The 24,511-nt window shown below is 40.1% G+C and overlaps 1 protein-coding gene across 3 annotated transcripts; it reads left to right on the plus strand.

Annotated features, from left to right (window-relative positions):
- Positions 1-857: 857 nt before the first annotated feature.
- C5H12orf54 (chromosome 5 C12orf54 homolog) lies at positions 858-17,942 on the plus strand. 3 transcript variants are annotated; one of them, XM_084957318.1, is made up of 9 exons: positions 858-1,334; positions 2,957-3,071; positions 7,811-7,841; positions 8,335-8,373; positions 11,052-11,084; positions 13,139-13,163; positions 14,783-14,831; positions 16,431-16,609; positions 17,737-17,942. In XM_084957318.1, exons 2-8 carry the CDS (start codon positions 3,007-3,009, stop codon positions 16,567-16,569), a joined length of 381 nt encoding a protein of 126 aa, XP_084813444.1. In that variant the 5' UTR covers positions 858-1,334; positions 2,957-3,006; the 3' UTR covers positions 16,570-16,609; positions 17,737-17,942. The 3 variants fall into 3 exon arrangements, with proteins under 3 accessions (XP_084813444.1, XP_003126685.1, XP_084813445.1); XM_003126637.5 differs by lacking the exon at positions 858-1,334 and adding an exon at positions 2,092-2,211; XM_084957319.1 differs by lacking the exons at positions 858-1,334; positions 8,335-8,373 and adding an exon at positions 2,101-2,211.
- Positions 17,943-24,511: the final 6,569 nt, after the last annotated feature.

Genomic DNA, 24,511 nt, shown 5'->3' on the forward strand with positions numbered 1-24,511 from the left:
CACTTTTTTTTTTTTTGCTGTGGAAAAGTGTTTTCATCCCCTCTAAGGCTTAACAACCATGATAATTCATCCATCTGTAATAGGGAGGAACAAATGTGACTCCATATTACACCTGTTACTTTTACTCTAACCTTATTTTAACCTTTGTACTCTGCAGGCTGTGCTTAGTCATGCTTTTCACCTCTTGTAAAGAATGTTGCCTATAGCTTGAAATACATAGGAACATCTCACCTGACCATGACCAGAGAGTAACATACCTCTTGCTAAGGGTTTACAGGAACATCGTGATCTGACCTTGACCTAACCTATGTGGAAAGCTTCAAGAGCAAAGAATCGGACACCCAGAGTTCCTGTCGTGGCTCAGTGGTTAACGAATCCAACTAGGAATCATGAGGTTGTGAGTTCAATCCCTGGCATTGCTCAGTGGGTTAAGGTTCGATCCCTGGCCTTGCTCAGGCCTTGCTGTGAGACATGGTGTAGGTTGCAGACACGGCTCGGATCCCGCGTTGCTGTGGCTCTGGTGTAGGCCAACAGCTACAGCTCCGATTCGACCCCTAGCCTGGGAACCTCCATGTGCCATGGGAGCAGCCCAAGAAATGGCAAAAAAGACAAAAAAAAAAAAAAAAAAAAAAAAAGAATCAGACACCAAAAAGTTTGCAACAACAACAACTAACCATGTCCTTCCCTCACATTGCCTTTAAAAATGTAACAGGGACAGGGCAGGTACACAGCCCTTAGCATGTGAAGCCTTTTGGTGAGATTAGTGCTCGAACATTAGTGCCTGTGATCATTAGCAGTTCCGCTCTGCTAACAGTGGTCCACACAGCAGACAGTGGTGAGGTGCAGATCTCAGCCTTGTCCCTGGGTGCCCTCCAGGCCCTCTAGCCTCAGGCCAGTGGAGGAGCTGAGGGGGAGGGAAAGGCTAAGGGCTGTGTCCTACAGACCTCCAGAGCCCTTACCACAGCTGCCCAATGGCCAGGCCCAGGCCCACCTCTGTGATCTAATGGTGGCAACCATCTCCCTGGGTAACCATCTTCAGGACCTGGCCATTGTTTTCTTGGCCTAAGGAGCCTGAGGTCTGGCTGGATTCTGGGCACCTTACTCCCTCTCTGTCTGTTGGGCAGGGTCTGAGGATCTGGCCTAGAGGGCACCACTAGCTGAGATCTGCCTCTTCAGCCAGGCCTGGGTGCTAATGGGAGGACCCAGATTGGGTCAAGGACAAATGCTCCCAGACAGGATGATCAGCCGGTGCTCTGCCCCTCTCCCCTTAGCCAGGATCTAGACCTCAGAGGGTGAAAGTCCATGCTTGGCACCTGGAACAAGTAAGACCAAAGGTAATAATGTTGATTTGCATATGGGATTTGTTAAGTGTTAAAAGCCACAAGGAGACATGGAGACAGAATTTAATGCCTCCTCTTCTCTTTCTTTTATATAACACCTTTAGATAAAAAGATGCAGAACAGAGAACAACATTTGTTTTGACTGCGGTTTACAGGAACATTGTGAGCTGACCCACATGGACAGCTGCAAGAACAAAGTGTCAACCACCAGGAAGTTTGCAACAACTAACCACATCCCTCCCTCATCTTTCCTCTAACAGGGCTTTGCTGAAAACCTTGGAGGAGTTTGAGTTTCTAAGGCATGAGCCCCCTGTCTCCTTACATGGCCTTGCAATAAACCTCTCATTTCAGTTTGTTTGGCTTCACTGTGCATTGGGCATATGGACTTGCTTTCAGTAACAAATTTTCATTGATCTTTCAAGTCAGACTTTTGGAATTCAAAACACAATCACATCTCTCAAGGACCTAGCTCTTTAAATCAAAAGCCTAACATTTTTAGACCTTGTTTTAAATTTCAAAATAAAAAAATGGATTCATCTGGGCTCATTCTTGTTTCTAGAAAGTACTGAATGTCTAATGTGGAGGTCAACGATGCAGCAAAAATTCCAACAAGTTAAAATTAAAATTTCATGATATTATCGCACTGTTTTATCATTACCATCTGGATCAAATGAAGCCTAAGCTGAGGGTGGGAGGAGAAAACTAGTTGTCTCAGATCTATGAAGTCACTGCTGAGGTCACAGAAGAGTTGAAAAGGGCTAGGTTGGTAGGAGGGCTGATGAGATGAGGCTGTTGTGAGATGGGGCTCAAGGAGGAGAAATTCTAGGGGGGAAAGGGGTGGGAAGAAGAGCAATTTGGAGAGCCCAGCTGGGTAAGCTTCTGGACATAATTGGCCTAGTTCCCAACTGGAGTTTGGAGGTGGGAAAGATGGAAGGGGGAACTGGGAAGCAACTTCTAAAAGGAGGATTTAATCTATCTGGTCACTGATTTGACACCTCAGACCCATGTGTCTTTAACAGTATCAACTGTAGGGTTTCCCTCTTCCCTACAAAGGGCTTGAAGGCTGGAGCTGAGAGACCTCCAGCGTACATTGTTACCCTTAGTTGACCATGAAGATGCTGACTGTGAGGTAGCATGGGATGGGGAATTATCCAGTCTTGAATTCATTTCACACTACTCCTTATCCTTGCCCTAGAGCTCACCTTCACCTCAAGAATCCTCTGGCCAACTCCCTACCCCAAATCCCTGCCAGCTATTATTTTTTACTTAGTTTCTCTATAATTTATTCCATCCACCTTGACACTGGAATTTTGGTCCTTACTGAAAAAGAAGACAGGGAGACTTTATGCAAACACTTCCTTCCCCTGATCGTTATCTTTCTTTGCCCATATGTGTACACACACAGGCACACACACACAATCTCTCCCTCCTTCTCTCCCTTCTTCTTCCTCCTCCTCCTCTCTCACAAGCACATTCACACAAACACACTGACCCATTCAAGACACAGGTGCTTCCTGACCTATGGAGATATTTGTCCTGGTAGTTCCCCGATGGGTAAGTGCTTCTCTTCTCATCATCCACCTGTCTTCTCCCTCTATTCATTTATGCTTCCCCAGGACGTGGAGCTATCTCCATCTTCAGCTTCAGAGTCTCAGTTTAAAGACAAATGGCACAGCATGCCCTCCAAGATCAAGGACAAAGGTCAGGGAGGACCTCCAGGCACCGGATAAGGTAAATGGGGCTAATGATGACCTTCAAAAGTCTTTAGATAGGATATTCTCTATGCGAGAAGAATCAGGGTCCCCTGTCTTCCCCCCTCCTATGGCTGCACCTACTTCCTGGTTGGGGAAAGCTGACACTTTCATGTCTCCTCTCTTCTCTCCACCTCCTTAAAGGAAGGAACAAAAGCAAATCTCTGTCATTCTGCTTATAGGGTGGGCATCAATCTGAAATTCCTCCAGGAGTTAGTTATGGGACATTTATTTATCTCAAGGCCAACTTTCTCTAAGTCCTTATGTCCTCTAGAATATAAACAAGGCCAGACGCCCAAATCCATGCTTTCCTCACCCTGGGGTGGAGAGAAAGGCCAAATCTACTGCTTGGGACTGAATATGAGATGCAGGCAATGTTTTCTCCACAAAATCAGAAAAAAAAACGTAGGCTTGCTGTGAGTTTATGGGTCAGGAAAGCTTCTGAAAGGAATTGAAACATGGCTTGAGCCTTTGAATTATGTAAGAGATGTTTTGAGAAACAGTTTGCTGGAATTCAGGAAGAAAATGAAAAGTTCTTCTAGGTTTCTAGGTTGCATATCTTATTAAGGTTCTCATAATGATGAACTGGGCCTCAAGTCTGAAAGCCAGTGAGGAACTAAGAAGCCTGAAACTTGGAGGAATCTAAGAATATGCATTCTCTCCAGGACAGCTGAAGAACTATGAGAAGAAAATAGTGAAAATATTGGAGTCTCTCAGAGTTCTATACAGGAAAGTGCATAAAACACACCCAATCTGGATGCCTTTTATTTCTTTTCTTGCCTAACTGATCTGGTTAGGACTTCCAGTACCCTGTTGAATAGAGGATGAGACTAAGATTCCTGGTCTTTTCCTAATTCTGGAGGAAAATCTTTCAGCTTTTTACCATTGAGTACGATGTAGGCTGTGGACTTGTCATATGTGGCCTTTATTACAATAGAAGTAAATTTCTTCTACACCTAATTGTTGACACTTTTTTTTTATCTTGAATAGATATTGAATTTTATGAAATTATTTCTCTGCATCTATTTAGAATATATATGATTTTTATCCTTCATTCTGTTAACATCGTGTTTCACATTTATTGATTTGCTTATGTAGAATCACCCATGCATCTCAGGGATATATCCCACTTGTTCATGGTGTATGCTCCTTTTAATGTGCCGCTGAATTCAGCTAGTATTTAGTTGAGGATTTTTGCTTCTGTGTTCACCAGGAATATTGGCCTGTAGCAATATTGCAGCATCCTTTTCTGGATTTGATATGAGAGCAATGTTGGCATCATAAAGTGAGTGTGAGAGTGTACCTTCCTCTTTAATTTTTTGGAAGAGTTTGAGTAGTATTGGTGTTAATTCTTTTTTTTTTTTTTTTTTTTTTTTGTCTTTTTGCTATTTCTTGGGCCGCTCCTGCGGCATATGGAGGTTCCCAGGCTAGGGGTTGAATCGGAGCTGTAGCCACCGGCCTACACCAGAGCCACAGCAACGCGGGATCCGAGCCGAGTCTGCAACCTACACCACAGCTCACGGCAACGCCGGAACCTTGACCCACTGAGCAAGGGCAGGGACCGAACCCGCAACCTCATGGTTCCTAGTCGGATTCGTTAACCACTGCGCCACGATGGGAACTCCGGTGTTAATTCTTTAAATGTTTGGTGGAATTCACTTGTGAGGTCATCTGGTTTTCAGCCTTTCTTTGTAGTGATGTTTTTGATTACTGACTTAGTCTCCTTACTGGTCTTTTCAGATTTTCTATTTCCTCACAATTCAGTCTTAGTAGGTTGTATCGTTCTGGCAATTTATCCATTTCTTCTAAGATATCCAATCTTTTAGCACATAGTTGTTCACAGTATTCTCTCACAATCTTTTTATTTCTGTATCAGATGTGATCTTTTTAATTTATACTTTTGAGTTCTTTTTTTTCTTTGACATATTAGTTGTTCAGAAGTGTATTAATTTCTACATGTTGTTAAGAATTTCCTCCTATAACTGATTTCCAGTTTAACACCATTGTGGTAAGGAAAAGATGGATGATATATCAATCCTTTTAAGTTTGTTAAGACCTGCTTTATGGCCCAACATATGATCTCTCCTAGAGAATTTGCTATTTGCCTGAAAAGAATGTGTATTTTGCTGCTGTGGATATAATGTTTTATGTATGTCTGTTAGATCCATTTTTTCAATCATGCTATTCAAGTCTGTTATTTCCTTCATAATTCTGCCTGTATGATCTTTTCATTGTGGAAAATGAGGTACTGAAGTCTGCTCTTATTACCATTGCTGTCTGTTTCCCCCTTCAGTTCTGTTTATATGTGCTATGTATATATATTTATGTGTTTCAATGCTGAGTGCATATATATTTACAATTGTCATCTTATCTATATGAACTCACTGCTTCAATTATATAATGACGTTCTTTGTCTCATATGATAGTTTGGGACTGAAAATCTGTTTTTTTCTGATATAAATTTAGCTACTCCTGCTTTTGTTTACCATTTCCATGGACTATCTTTTTCCATCCCTTTACTTTCATCCTCTGTATGTCCTTAAAGCTAAAGGTGTCTTGTACATAGCATATAGTTGAATTTTTAAAAATTGACTTAGCCTCTCTTTTTGATTGGAGAATTTAATTTACATTTAAATAATTATTAATATGTAACTATCAATAATTACCATTATCATGTTGTTGTATTGTACAGACTATTTTGTAGTTCCTTTCTTGCTGTCTTGCTCTCTTCTTTTGATTTGTCAAAAGTTTGTAACAGTATGTTGGATTCCTTTTTTTTTTAAACCTTTGTGTATCTACTAGAGGTTTGTGGTTACCATGAGGCTTACACAAAACATTCTATAGTACATCTTTTTTAAGCTGATAATTGCAGCTGCATACAAAAACTCTACATTTTTTTCAGCTCTCTACATTTTATGTTACTGATGTCACTGTTTACATCTTTTTACTTTTATTATTTTTTTCTTTTTGGCTGCCCTGTGGCACATGGAGTTCCCAGGCCAGGGATCAGATCCCAGCCACAGTTGCGACCTATGCCACAGCTGCAGCAATGCCGGATTCTTAACCCACTGTGCCAGGCTGGAATCAAACTGCATCCCAGCTCTCCAGAGATGCTGCTGATCCCACTGCACCACAGTGGGAACACCTACCTCTTTTTATAATATATACCTATTAAAAAGTTTTTATAGCTATTGTTACTTTTAATACCTTTTGTTTTAACTTTTATATTAGCATTAAAGATGATTTAAGCACTACCCTTACAGTATTAAAGGATTCTAAATTAGACCCTACCTTTTCCAGTGAGATTTATACTTATTTATGTTTTCATTCTGCTCTCTGATATCCTTTCATCTTGAAGAACTCCCCTTAGCATCTGCTGAATTCCAATTCTAGTGGGGACAAAGCTTTTGTTTGCCTGGGAAAGCCTTTGTCTCTACATTTCTGAAGAGTAGCTTTGCCAGGTAAAATATTCTTGGTTCGCAGGTTTTGACTATATCACCCTTACTCCCTACTGGACTATGAAGTGTCTGCTGAGAAGTCCCCTGATAGTCCTCTGAGAGTTCCCTTGTATGTGGAAATTCACTTTTCTTGCTGCTTTTCCCAATTCTATTTGTCTTTGATATTAGACAATTCGATGCTAATGTCTCAGTGAAGATCTCTTGATGTTCAGCCTCTTTGTAATTTTTGAGCATCATGGATCTAGATGTAAATCTCCCTTTGCAGGTTTGAGAAGTTTTTGTCATTATTTCTTTAAAGAAACTTTCTTTCAATCTTTACTGACTGGCTTCATGAGTGAAAGATATTCACCATCTGCCCCACCTAAAGATTCTGGGGTTCTCTCAGGCCTTTCTAGGGTGCACTCACTACTCTCTTCTTGTTTCCCCTTGAGGAGAGGTTAGGATTTTATGCTTTTCTTAATCCCACAAAGTCAGTCTGGGAGCTGAAAGCCTCTTGTTTATTTGCCCTGGAGCATTCAAGAATGTGTGCCTTGTCCCATTCCCACACTGGTGAGCCAGCAGGTGATAAATACATACTATCTGAGAGGCTTGCACTTTCCATCTGCAGAGGCTAATATGCACCATTGCAAGGTGCATGTGAAGTGCTGGGGCATGGGTCAGTCAGTTGAGGGGGTGTTTTGCAGGTGAGTGTTCATGCATAGTCCTTTTGGTAGAGCCCACAGACCACTAGTAGGATCTACAGCTGGTTTTTGAGATCCATGTGGTGGAAGCTCTCATTGCCCACCCCTTTTCTCTGTTCCAGTTGCCCCAACACTATTCAGCTGTGCCAGTCACCTCAGTGTCCTGGGTGGGATGAGGCAGAAGTGGGCCTCTTGGTCAGCATCTCACAAGGCTGGGAAATCAGGGTGCTCATTCCATTCTCACTTCCCCCCATGGGAGAAATTACAGGCTGAGAGGGTCCCTACTGGCACTATGCTATGCTGCCTTTGGGGAGGAACGACATGGGTAAAGTGAAAATGTTTTTCTTACCCTCTTCAACACACCTACTCAGGGATTTTTTTTTTTTTTTTTTTGCTTGAATGGGATGCTAGAATCTCTCCACTGGACTCCTAGTTTCCCCAAAGAGGTATTCCATCCACAGATGGTTGTTGAAGTTGATGTTTCTGTTGGAGATACTAAGGCTGTAATCCCCCCTATTTTGTCATCTTGCTGATGTTGCCTACGCAGTGTCTCATCAGATTTTTATCGCCTTTCTTTCCAGAAAATCCATTGAAGACACAATGAGACCAAAGGTGGGTGAGACTTCCAAATACACTGGTTCCTCTGGGGATCCTGGTTCCTGGCGAAAGCAGTTGTGAAAAGGCTGGGGCCAGGAGGCAAGAAAACTACCTAACGAGAACTATATCTTGGAGGACTTGGGCACTATAGCTTAGAGTGCTCTTGTTTGATTGGTGGGTCACTGTCTGCCAAGACTAGGTAACAACTTTGGTACCACTTCTATACTGGATGGCTCCAGAAACAAGCAGGCTGTGGGGGTATTAATAAGGTTGGTAAACATATGAGTCTGTCTACACCTTTCACCCACTGGCTAGATCAAGAGATGATAGACAATGAGCTGAAAATGATACCATGGAGCTGAAGAAGACTTTGGGCTGCCTAATGGAATGATTTCAAATGTCTATCTCAATTCCAAAAAATACCTTGTATTCTATCAGTTTAATGTGTCAGTTCAGATTCTGGGAGAGTCAGGGTAATGTTCCCAAAACTTGTCTCTTATTTCAACAGGAAATAGAACTAACAATCACAGAAACCCTGTGGGACCATGTGAGTACAGAGGGGTCATCTTAGACAGTATGGTGAGAAATGGGAGATGGGAGAGAGGGCTTCAGGAAGGAGCACACTTCTTCCCCCTTGAGTAATCAGCTTATTGATGGTAAAGGATTCCAGGCTCCCTCCCATCTTGTTCTATTACTCATCCTAGTCCCAAATCCTCCTGTAATCTGTGTATCTCAGGGCACATTCTCAACACCCACTTGTCCATTAGAGAAGCCCTTTCAAATATGTTTTCTCTGCCCATTTTTTAATAAGCACTGTATAATGAATAATTTAAATCTCATCTCCTAGGAAGCACCAGTGGGCAAGTACTCAGAAAGCCATATGTTTTAACTCTCAGATGAGAAGAAGGCAGTGTTACCATTTTGTTATGAAAATTAAAGACCTTATCTCCATTTATAATCAGAAAGAAAGTGATTTTACCTCTGGAGCCACTCAAATTATCTGACAAATAATTAACTGTGGCCCTTGAGAATAATGGATAACAGTAGAAAAATATTTCTGGAGCTTTCCTGTTCTTCAATTTATTAAATTTGAGAGATTCAGACCCATTATGGGAGAGTTCTAGTGCTGAAAAGAAAGTAAAAATAGTTCCCTTGTGGTGCAGTGGGTTAAAAATCTGGCATAGTCACTGCTGTGGGGCAGTTTGATCCCTGTCCCAAGAATTTCCACATGCCACAAGCACAGCACCCCCCCCCAAAAAAAGAAAGTAAAAGAATATGAGTTTGTGCTTGGATATGAAGAACTGCCCTTTTTGTGGTTATGAAAAAAGATAATATTTTCATTTCAAGATAATTAGATTAAATCACTTAAATTGTTTTAAAGAGATTTAGTCAAAAATATCTTTCTTTGTAGAAGATAAATTATATTTGATAATTAACAAAATTGCTGAATCCTATCAAGAGAGTGTTTTGGGTTCTGAAAACCATGAATTAAAAAAGAAATGTATGTTTCATTAGGTCGCCAATGGGAATTTGTTGCCTTCAGTCTTCTAACTGAATCAATGCCATGAACACTTAGTCTCAGAATCCACATAATTAAGCCTTGTTTTTTGAAACTGCTTTAAAATAGACTTATATTTGACTGATGTGAGAGTAAATTCTTTTAATTCCGTAAAAGGGGTGTTTTTTTTTTCACTTTGATGTAATGTCCTTGGTTTCCCGGAAATAGGAAAATGACAACCAAAGTGACCAGTTCTCAAACATGAAAATGCCAGAGTTCACTTTGTATTTGAATGATGTACCAGTGCAGAAGTTAGCCATGCCCTTAGACAGCTGAAGCAAATGGTTGTGGAGTTTCACAGAACACAGATATTTAGTTGGAATTTCTGAGATCCTCCCTAAAATACCAGCTACCTCAACTTTCCAATCTTGACATTCTATTTGCATGTATATTTAAACTCTGATATAGAGATGAGAATTAGAGGACAAGTGACCACTTCTGAACTTATAATATCAATTTCCATATGAAGCTAAGCAGGACAAGATTTTATTAAATCAAAGACTATGAATTTTTTAATTTTTTAAAAAAATAAGTGAAAGTCTCCCTAGCCTCTCCTGCAAGTTCTCATTAAACAGTATTATATGAAATGAGTAATGTGATTAAGTTTTTTATTCTCTGTGACTTTCAATGACTCTTCCTACAGGTTTTACAGAAAGAAATACTCTTCTTAATTAAAATGCTGTATTAGAATAATTTATGTTCTTAAATTATATTACTAAAGAGTGAGTCACTTATGTAAGGTTCAGAAAAGCATTAGAATAACTTATGTTCTTTAATTATTATATTACTAAAGAGTAAGTTGCTTGCACAAGAGTCAGAAAACCATCCTTTTGGGAACCAGTACATAACTGGATATCTATGACATAATAAAGGATGAATATGATAAAGGGTGAACACAGAGTTGCTAAGAGGCAAAAAGCTGGTGACTGGCACAATCCACCCCACTGACTATTTGGCTTCCATATGCACCCTTACACGCATGTTGAAACTCCTGAATACCAAGAAAAAATACCTATATTTCCACCAAATAACATACAGCTATCTGTCAACGAGTCCTCATCCTTCCCCCCAAATGAAGAACCTTAGATGTCCAATATCCACTATATCCATTTATGTCTGGGTGAGAATGTAGGTACACATGGTACAAGAAATTCCAGAGCTTTTTCCAAAGTGATGACACAATTCTATGTTCCTTCCAACAATGTGTGAGAGTTGTAGATGTTCTATATATTCATAAACACTTGATGTTTTCTTCCTGTGTATTATAATCCAAATACAAATGTGCTGATTTTTCACAGCTATGTTCAGTTGTTAGCTTCAGAACAAGGACCAATGAAATGAAATAAATTATTTACATTCCTTTCACAATTTAGTCCTCTTTAAATAACTTCCTGTATTTCACTCACTGACCAAATAGAGAAAAGGTGGCACAGAAATATATGTAGAGTGGAAGTTAAACAGATTTATTGCTTAGAGCTAGGAAGCCACAGTCTCTTGGCATTGACACTCTACAGCCTAATAACAATCGGGAGATTCTAGATATAAAAGATGATCATTATACAACTGCAGATGTGATAAATTCATTTGAGTAATAAAAAAAATAAAATCCATTTGTAGTAAAGCCTATAACATTAATTTTTCCATAATTTTTTTTTGCCTTCTGTCAGGTGCTAATGGCTTTTAAGGATATACAAAAGGAGGTGAGATTAAATTTCCATTCTCTAAATTCCCTGGCTACATCATTTCCCTTGCCCCTGTATTTCCCATACCCTGCTGTGATGTTACCTCCGATTAAGGTTTTAGTTTTAGGTCTTTATCTAGAGATTTCTCCCTTAAAAGAGTAGTACTGATCTGTCAGTCCAGAAAGTAAGGCAAGAAGATGCCTAACAATTCCCTTGCGAAAATATGATAATATAGAGAGAAAATTGTATTTACGGGAACTACTCTCAGCAAGAATATTTTACGTAGTTATATGAAACACTGATAAATAACTGGGTTGGGAGAATCCCAAATGGCTTGATAAATTGCCTTATTAGGAGAATATGTTTATCAATTACAGGGTAGTACAAATTAAACTAAGCTAAACTTTGCTGTGCAGCAATCCTCCTCTTTTGCTCCTCTTTCATGCAGATTTCAGTCTTTTTTCTACACAAATACTGATCAAATATTTAAAAATACAATCGATCATGCAATATATTATTGGCCAGCCCTAGACTGAGTTACATTAGCTTGTGCCAGGTATTGACATGTCTCAGTCCTACCAAGCCTGCTCTCCCACCTTAATTTTTTGCTGTCTGTTAGAGCAGAAAACAATAGGCATTACCTACACAATTACTTATCAACTTACTATTTACATAGGCAAAGACATATCTTGGGACAAATACTAATATAAAACTAGGGCAACTAGGAAACTTCTGTACAGATTTCTTAACTTTCGTTCCTGTGAATAAAGATATTATTTAATTAAAATTAGAATCTAAAAAAATAACAGAAAAAAAATAATAATATGAACCTCCCATGGACTTATGAAAAATAGCTCTCTCTTCCCATGTGGAGAAAAGTGATGGGTAAAGATACTGAGAAGGCACTGAAAAGAAATTTCTTCTATTTTACTATCTAGACCACTCTTAGCCTTTGGACTAAGCCTTTTTCTATAGCCCAAGAAGGCATGCCATTGGATCCTGCTGCTGTATCCGGGACTTTCTGTAAGAAAAAATTACAGCAGCTTTTGCAGCTACCCAGCCGTGGGTAAAAGGGGGCAGAGATCAGAAGCTTGATATTTTCACCCAAGTTTTCTTTGGGGTCCGGGTGTCTCTGCCCTACCCAGAACTTTAGTCCCCTGAGACCTGAGTGTCCTCCAAGCAGGACTTGAGCTAGTGAGAGGGGGAGACTTGTCCACAAGTGGGACTTGTATGTGATTGCTATCCTCTCAGGGGCTATAAACAAGGTTACCAGTCCGATCTGACATCCTCTGTGCTGAAGCTGTCTTCCAGTTCTAGTGCTTCTTCATGGGGTTCATCAGACACAGTCCTTGCCCTCACAGATCACCTAGGCCGGTACAGGTCATCCCCTCACTCTGACAGACACCCTGATCTCAAACATATTATAAGGGCAATTTTTGTACTTAAATAATGAGAGAAGAAAGTCAAACAAAAAACAGCCAGGAGAGATAGGATGTACTTTCTTTCTGATGAGGCAAATGTTAAAACCCTGCTCTAGAGCACAGTTACGCAGAAACACCATCGAGTAGGCTTGTGGGAGTTTAGGAGGCTCAAAATTTTATCACTTTCACTCTGGGATGAGTAAATGGGAATTTTTTAAAAAGTCCTTCACAGATACTTAAAGATTCACCTCAGAGAACCGATGCATAATCAATGAGGAGGGTGAAAGGGGCTGGGAAAGGGAGAGCAGAAAGGGGCCAGAAAGAATAAATGTATGAGTAATCACGACTTTAGGTAATGAATTGTGTCTCCCACCCCTAAAGAGGCCACAGCTTGTCCTTTTTATTTATTCATTATTCAACAAACATTTATTGAGAATATGCTATATGTATGGCATTACATTGAGTGGTTTGGTATAAAAGATACAAAACCAATACAATTCTTTCAGAAAACTTAGAATTTAATTCTAAACCCAAGAAGCCTATATGCCTCACACAGACATCCCTACACTTGACCAAATCTATAGCTGGTACAATGACAAAAAGACCAGCCTCGGAGTCTCTGACTTTCTCTGAATTCTCATTATTTTTCAGCTTCAGGAAGATGCTCGGACTCGAGGTAAAAAAAACAGTATTTCAAGGTTTGGATAAACCAAGAGTGGTGGGAGGGAATAAGGAGGAGTTCATACCAAAGTCCCATCATGGGAACTTCTATTTGGCTGCAAGCTGGCATTAAGGCATCGGCAGTCTTCCTCTGTCTGGTCCAGTTATCTGGACAGGGAGGGCAGGATCCCTTTCTCCCTTGAGATGTCTGTTAAGGGCCCGAGAACACACTCAGCCCTCAGTCAGACATGGCAGTTTTCAGGAGAGGAGAGACGACAATTAGAGGTGAGCAGATTCCCAGCTCTGTGTAAGGGTTTGGCAAAGCTGATATAGGGAAGGACTGAACAGCGGGGAGGTCAGAATGGAATGATTATTCAGGGTAGTCAATTTTTAGTTCTCAAATGCACAGATGCAAATTTTAGTGTTTCAGGGAAATTACTCAAAACACCCAAGAGCCTAAAATTATAGCATTAAAAGGCATTATCTGGAGCTCCTTCCTTTCCAAGAAGAAACTTAGATATCAGGGCTTTTCAAACTTTGCATGTATACACATTGCCTGAATACCCTGTGAAAAAGCAGATTCAATAGGTCTAGAGTAGGCCTGAGATTCTTTATTTATAGCAGGCTCCTATGTGATGCTAGAGCTGCTGGTTCAGGGATCAGACATCCAGTATCAAGAATATAAATGACTGAGCCCACTGAAATACCCTCTAACATCAGAATGAATGAGACTTAATTCAGGGACTTCCAAGGCCCTTGGAAAGACAGAGGAGACTTAATACATGGATGCAGGAATGAGAGAGGAGGAAATCAAAAGGAGATTCTGAGTCAAGGGGTTTCTCTGGATGTTGGCACTCCTAGATGCCTTTCTAGCTCCTTCAAAAAATGGACCTCATAAGAGTCTGAATTTTCTTAGAGCTCTTTAAATATGGCCAGTCCAGAGAGAACACCCTGTGATCTTTCTCCAAGCCTGGTCAGTCACTTCCATTATAGAATGATAAGGAAATACGGTCAAGCAAAATCCATCAGGAGAGACAGGGGAAACTGTCTTGGCTACTGATCCCTAAGGGGCAACAAATCAAAAGAGCCAAGGTTAAATTAATTTGAAGGATGCTCTCTTTTGTTCAAGGAAGGTGGATTTCCAAATAGGTCACTGCAGAGCGCTAGAACACGTGTTTGATGACCCAATGTGAAAATGTGGATGTAGGATCTTAACTGATATTGTTGCATCTCTGCTTCCTAGAAGGTGGGCAGTAGGTTGGTGTGTGGGGGAATTCAGAATAGGATGAGAATTCAAGTCTCATTATATCCATTTTCTAAACAAACAAACAAAAAAGGAGAACAGTGTCAGTGCCCTGAGACTGAGGCATTTGGCTAACTTCTAACACCTAGAACTGATTACATGGGTCTGGGGCCCATGATTCAATATGTTTTATAAGTAAGTGACCAGATATCTGGTGCTGCATTCTGCAACTGCCTCTCTGACAGGCCTATAAGTCTTTAGCTTACCTACAAGTTTTGGCCTCTCCCACTTTGGCTATACTCCAAACTAAGGATGTGATCAGGGCTCAGGTCTCCTAGGGAGACATATCCAGAGCCCTCTAATGGAATGATTCCTTCCTGTGTCCCACCCAGGGATGAGCAACTGCTCCACCACACCCATATCATCTGTATCCAGGACTGGGTAAGTGGCCCTCTTTTGACAGTCCCCAAGGGAGATGATATCCACCAGATATGGGTGTAGTGGCTAGAAACATTGCTGACTCTGAGCTTAGCCTGTACTTTCAATATACACCTCTTCTAAAGGGGCAGGAGGTGGTCGTCTACCACTCTCAACTAGTGGTGAGCCGCAGAGCCAGGGTTTCCTCCTCCATCCTCAGCCCCGTCAGAAATCTCTGGAATCTTAGGATCAGTCTCAGACTTGACCATAACAGATTTGGGGAGATGCTATTTATTCAATTGAGGGAACATGGATACATAGAATGATGGGGAGTTCCTGTTGTGGCTCAGCAGGTTAAGAACCTGACTAGTGTCCACAAAGATGTGGATTCATTCCCTGGCCTTGCTCAGTGGGTCAAGGATCTGGCGCTGCCAAGAGCTGTGGTATAGGTTGCAGATGCAGTTTGGATAAGAAAGGAAAGCCATGAAAAAGAAGCAAAAATCAGGAACTTCGAAAGAGAACTTAGAAGAAAATTTTAAAAACTTGAAAGATCAATGCCGCAGCATTGGGAGATATCAATTTATTTTCCATTAAAAAAAAAAGCCCAGGAGAAAAAAGATCAAGCTATGACACCAGAGATTTAATTTGGGCATTAGGAATATTTTTCTAATAGTGAGAATTGAAAAACAGGATAGTGGGTCGTCAAGACCATAGATAGCATCATGTTCTGCAGAGGAGTTCAGAATTACTTTCAAAAAATCAGTTTGATATGTTTCAGCTATGGTTCCACCTGAACGAGGAAATAGAGAAGGTGAATTCCCTAGATCCCTGTTTCAACCAAATTTGTTCTTATCCTAGACAGTTGGCCCTGGTGAAATAAAAAACATTCCTCTTAAAGAGATAGATCATTATACTTTATTTATTGATTGATTTTTTTGTCTTTTCTAGGGCTGCACCCACGGCATATGGAGGTTCCCAGGCTAGGGGTCCAATTGGAGCTGTAGCCACCAACCTATGCCAGAGCCACAGCAATGCAGGATCCAAGCCACGTCTACGACTTACACCACAGCTCACGACAATGCCGGATCCTTAACCCACTAAGCGAGGCCAGGGATCAAACCTGCAACCTCATGGTTCCTAGTCAGATTCATTAACGACTTAGCCACGATGGGAACTCCGATCATTATACTTTAAAGTGATTTGCACTGAAAGCATGAAAGGCAATAAGTGATCTCATATTTACATAAATCTTAAATTACTGTAAACCTTTACCTATAAGCAGCACTTATGATTGGTCAAAACCATATTGGATCAATAATTTTACCTTATTGTAATATTCCTCTGAGGCAAACATGAGGAATTTTTCTGACTTTCCTGATGAAAACATAGGCTCTGTTAAGTTAAAACATAGCATCCCCTAACATCCAGCAAGAGCTCTTTCCTATGGGCCACGGCATCATTGGGGAACTGCAGTTCCCAGAGCCAGTGATGTCCATTCCTGGTGGAGTCTGACAACAAAGCCCTTAAGGACTGTGGATGCTGGGGGGGGGGGGTTGGGGGGGTTGGGCCAGGGATGGGATCTCTCTCACTTATACATTTACAACCTCCTCTTATTTGGCTCAGAAGCGTCAAGCCTCCAGATTCTGGGATGACCCCAAAGTTGGGAAGATCACTGCCAAGCACTGGAGATCCAGGGGTCCAGGGCCCTAACCTGAGAAGACAGTTCTCTGATCAATCACCTTGCTACCCACTTAAGCCTTAACCCTACAACCAAGGAAGAAGACCATCTTTGCTTCTGCCAGGTGTTTCACCCAGATGGCCTTTCCCCTAAGCTCTGCCCTGCCCATCCCACTGTAGACAGGAACCTAGACTCATAAGTTCTCACCCCAACACAGCAGAGCAGCATCTCCCTCCAGCAGGTGTGGCCCAGTATGAAGGGCAATAGGTGAGAGGGCATAAGCCTGAGGACATGGCTACTCCAGGATCTTTTGGTCAGGGTATATTATATGTGGGTAGTTCTGTATAGGGAAGAGTGTTCAGGAATCAGAGGCAATTATGGGATAGAGAAACAGAAAGATAGAAAGGTTAAAAACACTCTAGGAAACATGAGACCCATTATTCCTTTCTGGAAAGTGCTCTGGAAATGTACAAAACCTTTAAGGCTTAATTCAGAGCCAGGGCAGTCAAACACTGTAGATCCACAACAGACTACACTGTCAGGATTCTCATTAATGAAGCCCTTGAGCATGCTGCCCTCAAAGGGACTGCCTAAGTGATAGGTCATTTCCTCAGCCATTTTAACTCCCCTACTCACTAGTTTCATCTGATGCCTAATCTCATAAGGAGAAAAAGACCATCTCAGATGCTTACCTGGGTCACAGACTACGCCAGCAACATCCTCTCTCTGGCCCTGTCTAAGGCTTATTGGTAATTCCTTTTGAAAACCGAATCTGAGTGATGAATGACAGAGAAAATTAGGTTCACCTGCATGTGCCTAAGTACAGTGACTCTGGGTATTTTCTTGAATAGTCCCCAGTCAAATACTTTATCTTACTTCCCCCATATACCAGCAAAATACACAAAATGTCCCAATATTTTGGCAACAAGATCACACCTTTTTGAAAGAACATACATACTTACAAAACATCTGTCATTCAAAACTCAGTTTTGACTCGTAAATTAAAGCAGGAAACGTCCTTCCTCTTCAGGACAACACAGGCAGTGAGTGTTGGACAGCACAGAGTGGGCATGACATACAAAGAAGACAGTATATACCAATGGATGTCCTCCCTTAGTGGGTGTTGGGTATCCTCAGATCATGGGGTCATGAGGACAGAAGTATCACCAAGAGGACTGATTGTACTTCCAGAGTCACCTGCCTGGTAAACTCAATTTCTTTTATTCCCATCCATGTGACTGTAACATCTAGGGTACAGCTTTGGTTGCCTGCAAAACAAAATTACTAGGCAGACATCACCACTGATCCACAAGAAAGAGTGATACTCATGGGCAGCGATACCAGGGTCTATGTCTCCAACGGGGAACTTGGAAATCAAGTGAGTCCTACGCATGTCACAACAGCCAAGCAAAGAAACCAGGGGGGAACAACTGATAAAATAAAGGTGGTGCCAAAGATGTTTTCCCTATTAGTTCTTACTGGGTAGTGGAATGGAGTGCTTGGGCACAAGCGTAGTGTTGCATTTGATTCTGAGAACAATACCATAGATTAAGAGATTAAGAGAAGATCTGGATTTTGACTTTACCCTAGTTATTCTGCTTCACAGCGCTCAGTTTCCTCCTCTGTAAATGAGGCATAACTGGAAAATTCTACTATCGGTTCATTTCTAATATCCTGTGATCCAGATGGTCTCACAATCCATGATTCCAACAGAGCTATTCCCAAGACGACGAAAAAGGCAACTCATCCAAAATATTTCCTACAAGAAAAAGCTATTTAGGATATTTGTCAAAGATAGTGACCTTTGCACATATAAATGCACATAGGACATGACAGGGAGGGTGGAGTTTTTAGCTCTTACTTGTTCTTTTCCAAACAAAATTTAGACAAAAGAACATAACATATTAAAAATTACGCAACACAGAATTAAACCCTAGGAGTGAGAATTTGTCACAATACCAGCAAAATAATAAGAATACATTATAACAACAAAAAGTTTAAAAAATCACCTCATTAGATGATGACTGGGCATTTGTTGAAAGACAAATGTTGATTTTTTTAAAATTAAGACTACAAAAGTAATGAAAATTTTTCACATGATAGAGACCTCATAATTTCAGGGTTGTACTGAAAACAGAAACTACACAAGGATGACTTCTATTTCCATGCTGCTTCAACAGTATTTAAAAGGGTTTCAGTTGGTTTCCAGTTCTGAAAACAGATAAATATAAAATCCCTTAAGACAGGATCTAAACCTCAGAGCTGCATCTAAGACCTACACGACAGCTCATGACAACACCAGATCCTTAATCCACTGAGCAAGGCCAGGGATCAAACCCGCATCCTCATGGATACCAGTCGGGTTTGTTTCCTCTGAACCACAACGGGAACTCCACCTCTTGGTTTCTAACACATTCTCCAGTAAAAGGAACTAGGGCTCCCTGGAGAAACTGGCTGATTTTAGGGCTAAGACATTGAATATACAAGATGAGCTTGAAACATCTTATAGAACCAAAGAGTAAGAAAGTGGTATAACACACACACACACACACACACACACACACACACACACACACAATGATGGGTGACTGTCAAAGGAGTATAGCAGCCAATTGAAAAAGGTCTCAGTGACCAAAGCCAGAACAATCTGAGCAATAAATAAACTAGTGCTGTATTTAAAACACAAAATGTATGAGACCATAGTGATATAAATAAATGACTAAACAGACAAATAAATAGAGAAGAAACATCTCCCACATAGAAGAATTACAAATAATTTATGAAAACACTCTACCCTCAAGGAGATAAAGTATATCTCCTCATTCCATATCTGTGAGCTGCACTTAGTGACTTCCTTCCTAAGGGTACAATATGAAAACAAAAACAGAGCCAACTTGGAGGAAAAAGTAACTTACAGTGGATACTTCTGAGAAACACTACCTGAGACATGGGACTGCTCAGTTGATAGCAAGGAAATAGATTTGTGCATTCTAATCCATGTGTATACACATAATTTATCTATAACAGTGATAAATTATGTTGATAGTGTGTACTGATATTATGTGATGAAAATGGTACTTAAGGAGTTTCCATTGTGGTGCAGTGGAAACAAATCCGACTAGGAACCATGAGTTTGTGGGTTAGATCCCTGGCCTTGCTCAGTGGGTTAAGGATCCGGCATTGCCATGAGCTGTGGTGTAGGTTGCATATGCAGCTCAGATCTGGCATTGCTGTGGCTGTGGCATAGGCCAGTAGCTGTAGCTCCGATTTGACCCCTAGCCTGGGAACCTCCATATGCTGATGGTGTGGTCCTAAAAAGCAAAAAAAAAAAAAAAAAAAGAAAGAAAGAAAGAAAATGATACTTAACCTCTGTGGTCTTGGTCCCCAAAACCTATAACCCTGATCAAACTATGATGAAAACATCAGACAAGCTCAAATTTAGGGACATTCTTCAAAAATATCTGACCAGTACTATTAAACCTGTCAAGGTGATCACAAACAAGAAAAGCCTGAGAAAACTGTCACAACCATGTGAATCCTATGGCAACACAGACAACTCAATATAGTGTGGTGTCTCTGGATAGGATCATGGAACGACAAAAAGACCATTACATAAAAACTAAAGAAATTTGAATTTAAAAGTATGGAGATCAGTTAATAATTTATCAATATTGTTTCATTCTAACAATATATTGTATTAATGTAAGATGTTAACAGGTATAACTGGATGCAGGGAACATGAAAACTATACTGCCTTTTAAATTTTTCTGTAAATAACAATTCTAAATAGTTATTTATAAAAATAACTTCTGCAAAAGTTTATTTAAATCCTAAAAGAATAATAATAATGGTAAATAACTACTGAGAGCTAGTTAATAGGTTTCTCACTATGGTGTGGGTCAAAAATTCTGAAATGCCTTTCGATGTATTCCGGATTTTTGGAGACAAACAGGAGCCAAGGGTCTTACTGTTAGAAAAGAGAATACCAAATATCAGAGTTCCTGTTTTGGTTCAGTGGGTTAAGAAACCAACCTAGTATTTCTGAGGATTCAGTCCTTGGGCCTTGCTCAGTGGGTTAAGGATCTGGCATTGCCGCAAGCTGTGGCTTAGGTAATGGATGCAGTTTGGTTCCCACCTTGCTGTGGTTGTGGTGTAGGCCACCAGCTGCGGCTCCAATTCAATCCCTAGCCCAAGGACTTCCATATGCCACACATGTGGCTGAAAAAAAAAGGAAGAGCAAATATGAAAAGGTAGAAGATATATCTGTATGTTTATATAATATGCTTATACAGATGTTTATAACTACACACACAAATACATTTTTTAATTTATATCTGGTAAAATAGGTGCCATGACTTAACAGTACTAATATGCTCACCAAGTACCCAGATCTTGTTTCCTAAATGCTATTTTCCATTTAAAGGAACTAGAGTACCTTAGAATAAAGACTGATTCAGGACTATGGCAAGGAAAGTACAAGATGAGCCTTTTTGTGGTATAAAGGTAAGTGATTAAACAATGATGGAACATAGCATAAAGAAAAACAAGTCAACTTAAAGGGGAAACAACTGGGCATATATTAAGATGATTTGAGCATAATGATAAATAATTATAGTAATTGATTATAATCCAAAATAAGAACCCCTGAGTCTGTACTGAGAAAGTAGGGAGAGAGACAGAGATACAGAGACAGGAAAAAGGAAAGACCCTACTTGAAGAAGAATGCAAACTATTAAAGAAGGAATGAATGAGTTAAGAAATTATTAAAGGATATTAAAATAATGGGGTAAAAGTTTAACAGGGAGCAATACTAAACAAGAAACAGAACAGTCCTCACAACGATTTGGAAACACAGTTTTGAAACAGTTCAATGACAGACTGGATTAAGATGATTTGACTCTGCCTGCAAAAGCAAAAGTCATTTTTTTCCAGAGTAAGATAAAATCAGCCATTTTTAGTCATTTCTTAAAATGGTAAGTATTCCTTAAGACATGACCAATGACCAAAGGAAGAAGAAAAAAGACCATCAAGACAGAATCACTGACAAAGGAGGCAAGAACATACAATGGAGAAAAGACAGCTTGTTCAATAAGTGGTGCTGGGAAAACTGGACAGCCACATGGAAAAGAATGAAATTAGAACACTCCCTAACACCATACACAAAAATAAACTTCAAATGGATTAAAGACCTAGATATAAGACCAGACACTATCAAACTCTTAGAGGAAAACATGGGCCAAACACTCTCTGACATAAATGACAGCAACATCTTCTCAGATCCACCCCTCAGAGTACTGACAACAAAAACAAAAATAAACAAATGGGAGCTAATAAAACTTCAAAGTTTCTGCACAGCAAAGGAAACCCTAAACAACACAAAAAGACATCCCACAGAATGGGAGAAAATCTTAGCAAGTGAATCGACTGACAAGGGATTAATCTCCAAAATTTATAAACACCTTCTGCAGCTCCATACCAAAAAAACAAACAACCCCATAAAAAATGGGCAGAAGGTCTAAACAGACAGTTCTCCAAAGAAGACATACATACCAAAAAAATTATACACCATGACCAGGTTGGGTTCATCCCAGGTTCACAAGGATGGTTCAACATACGCAAATCAATCAGCATCATACACCACATTAACAAAAAAAAGGTCAAAAATCATATGATCATCTCAATAGACGCAGAAAAAGCATTTGACAAAGTTCAACATCCATTCATGATCAAGACCCTTGCCAAAGTGGGTATAGAGGGAACATTCCTGAATATAATCAAAGCCATTTATGATAAAACCACAGCAAATATAATACTCAATGGGGAAAAACTGAAAGCCTTCTCACTCAAATCTGGAACAAGACAGGGATGCCCACTCTCACCACTCTCTTCAACATCGTTTTGGAAGTCCTAGCCACAGCAATTAGACAAACAAAAGAAATAAAAGGCATCCATATAGGAAGAGAAGAGATCAAACTGTCACTGTATGCAGAGGACATGATACTATACCTAGAAAACCCTAAGGACTCAACCCCAAAACTACTTGAACTGATTAATCAATTCAGCAAAGTAGCAGGATATAAGATTAACATTCAGAAGTCAGTTGCATTTCTGTATACCAGCAATGAAACATTAGAAAAGGAATACAAAAAAATGATACCTTTTAAAATTGTACCTCACAAAATCAAATACCTCGGAATACACCTGACCAAGGAGGTAAAGGACCTATATGCCGAGAACTATAAAACTTTAATCAAAGAAATCAAAGAAGATGTAAAGAAATGGAAAGATATTCCATGTTCCTGGATTGGAAAAATCAATATTGTGAAAATGGCCATCCTACCCAAAGCAATCTACAGATTCAATGCAATCCCTATCAAATTACCCATGACATTGTTCACAGAACTAGAACAAACAATCCAAACATTTATATGGAACCACAAAAGACCCAGAATCGCCAAAGCAATCCTGAGAAACAAAAACCAAGCAGGAGGCATAACTCTCCCAGACTTCAAGAAATACTACAAAGCCACAGTCATCAAAACAGTGTGGTACTGGTATCAAAACAGACAGACAGACCAATGGAACAGAATAGAGAATCCGGAAATAAACCCTAACACCTATGGTCAATTCATCTTTGACAAGGGAGGCAAGAACATAAAATGGGAAAAAGAAAGTCTATTCAGCAAGCATTGCTGGGAAGCCTGGACAGCTGCATGCAAAGCAAGGAAACTAGAACACACCCTCACACCATGCACAAAAATAAACTCAAAATGGCTGAAAGACTTAAATATACGACAGGACACCATTAAACTCCTAGAAGAAAACATAGGCAAAACACTCTCTGACATCAACATCATGAATATTTTCTCAGGTCAGTCTCCCAAAGCAGTAGAAATTAGAGCAAAAATAAACCCATGGGACCTCATCAAACTGAAAAGCTTTTGCACAGCAGAGGAAACCAAAAAGAAAACAAAAAGACAACTTTCAGAATGGGAGAAAATAGTTTCAAATGATGCAACCGACAAGGGCTTAATCTCTAGAAGATATAAACAACTTATATAACCCAACAGCAAAAAAGCCAATCAATCAATGGAAAAATGGGCAAAAGACCTGAATAGACATTTCTCCAAGGAAGATACACAGATGGCCAGCAAACACATGAAAAAATGCTCAACATCCCTGATTATTAGAGAAATGCAAATCAAAACTACCATGAGATACCACCTCACACCAGTCAGAATGGCCATCATTAATAAATCCACAAATGACAAGTGCTGGAGGGGCTGTGGAGAAGAGGGAACCCTCCTGCACTGTTGGTGGGAATGTGAACTGGTATGGCCACTATGGAGAACAGTTTGGAGATACCTATACATAGGTATCTATACATAGGTATCTATACATAGAACTTCCATATGACCCCGCAATCCCACTCTTGGGCATCTATCCGGACAAAGCTCTACTTAAAAGATACACATGCACCCGCATGTTCATTGCAGCACTATTCACAAGAGCCAGGACATGGAAACAACCCAAATGTCCATCGACAGATGATTGGATTCAGAAGATGGGGTATATATACACAATGGAATACTACTCAGCCATAAAAAGAATGACATAATGCCATTTGTAGCAACATGGATGGAACTAGAGACTCTCATCCTGAATGAAATGAGCCAGAAAGACAAAGACAAATACCATATGATATCACTTATAACTGGAATCTAATATCCAGCACAAATGAACATCTCCTCAGAAAAGAAAATCATGGACTTGGAGAAGAGACTTGTGGTTGCCTGATGGGAGGGGGAGGGAGTGGGAGGGATCGGGAGCTTGGGCTTATCAGACACAACTTAGAATAGATTTACAAGGAGATCCTGCTGAATAGCATTGAGAACTTTGTCAAGATACTCATGTTGCAACAGAACAAAGGGTGGGGGAAAAACTGTAATTGTAATGTATACATGTAAGGATAACCTGATCCCCTTGCTGTACAGTGGGAAAATAAAAAAAATTTTTAAAAAAAAGA

Source organism: Sus scrofa, chromosome 5 (assembly GCF_054392235.1).
Source record: "Sus scrofa isolate SSC_HxYL_T2T_F1_AM1 chromosome 5, Sscrofa_HxYL_maternal_Yorkshire_Landrace_v2.0, whole genome shotgun sequence".
Classification (NCBI taxonomy): Eukaryota; Metazoa; Chordata; class Mammalia; order Artiodactyla; family Suidae; genus Sus; species Sus scrofa.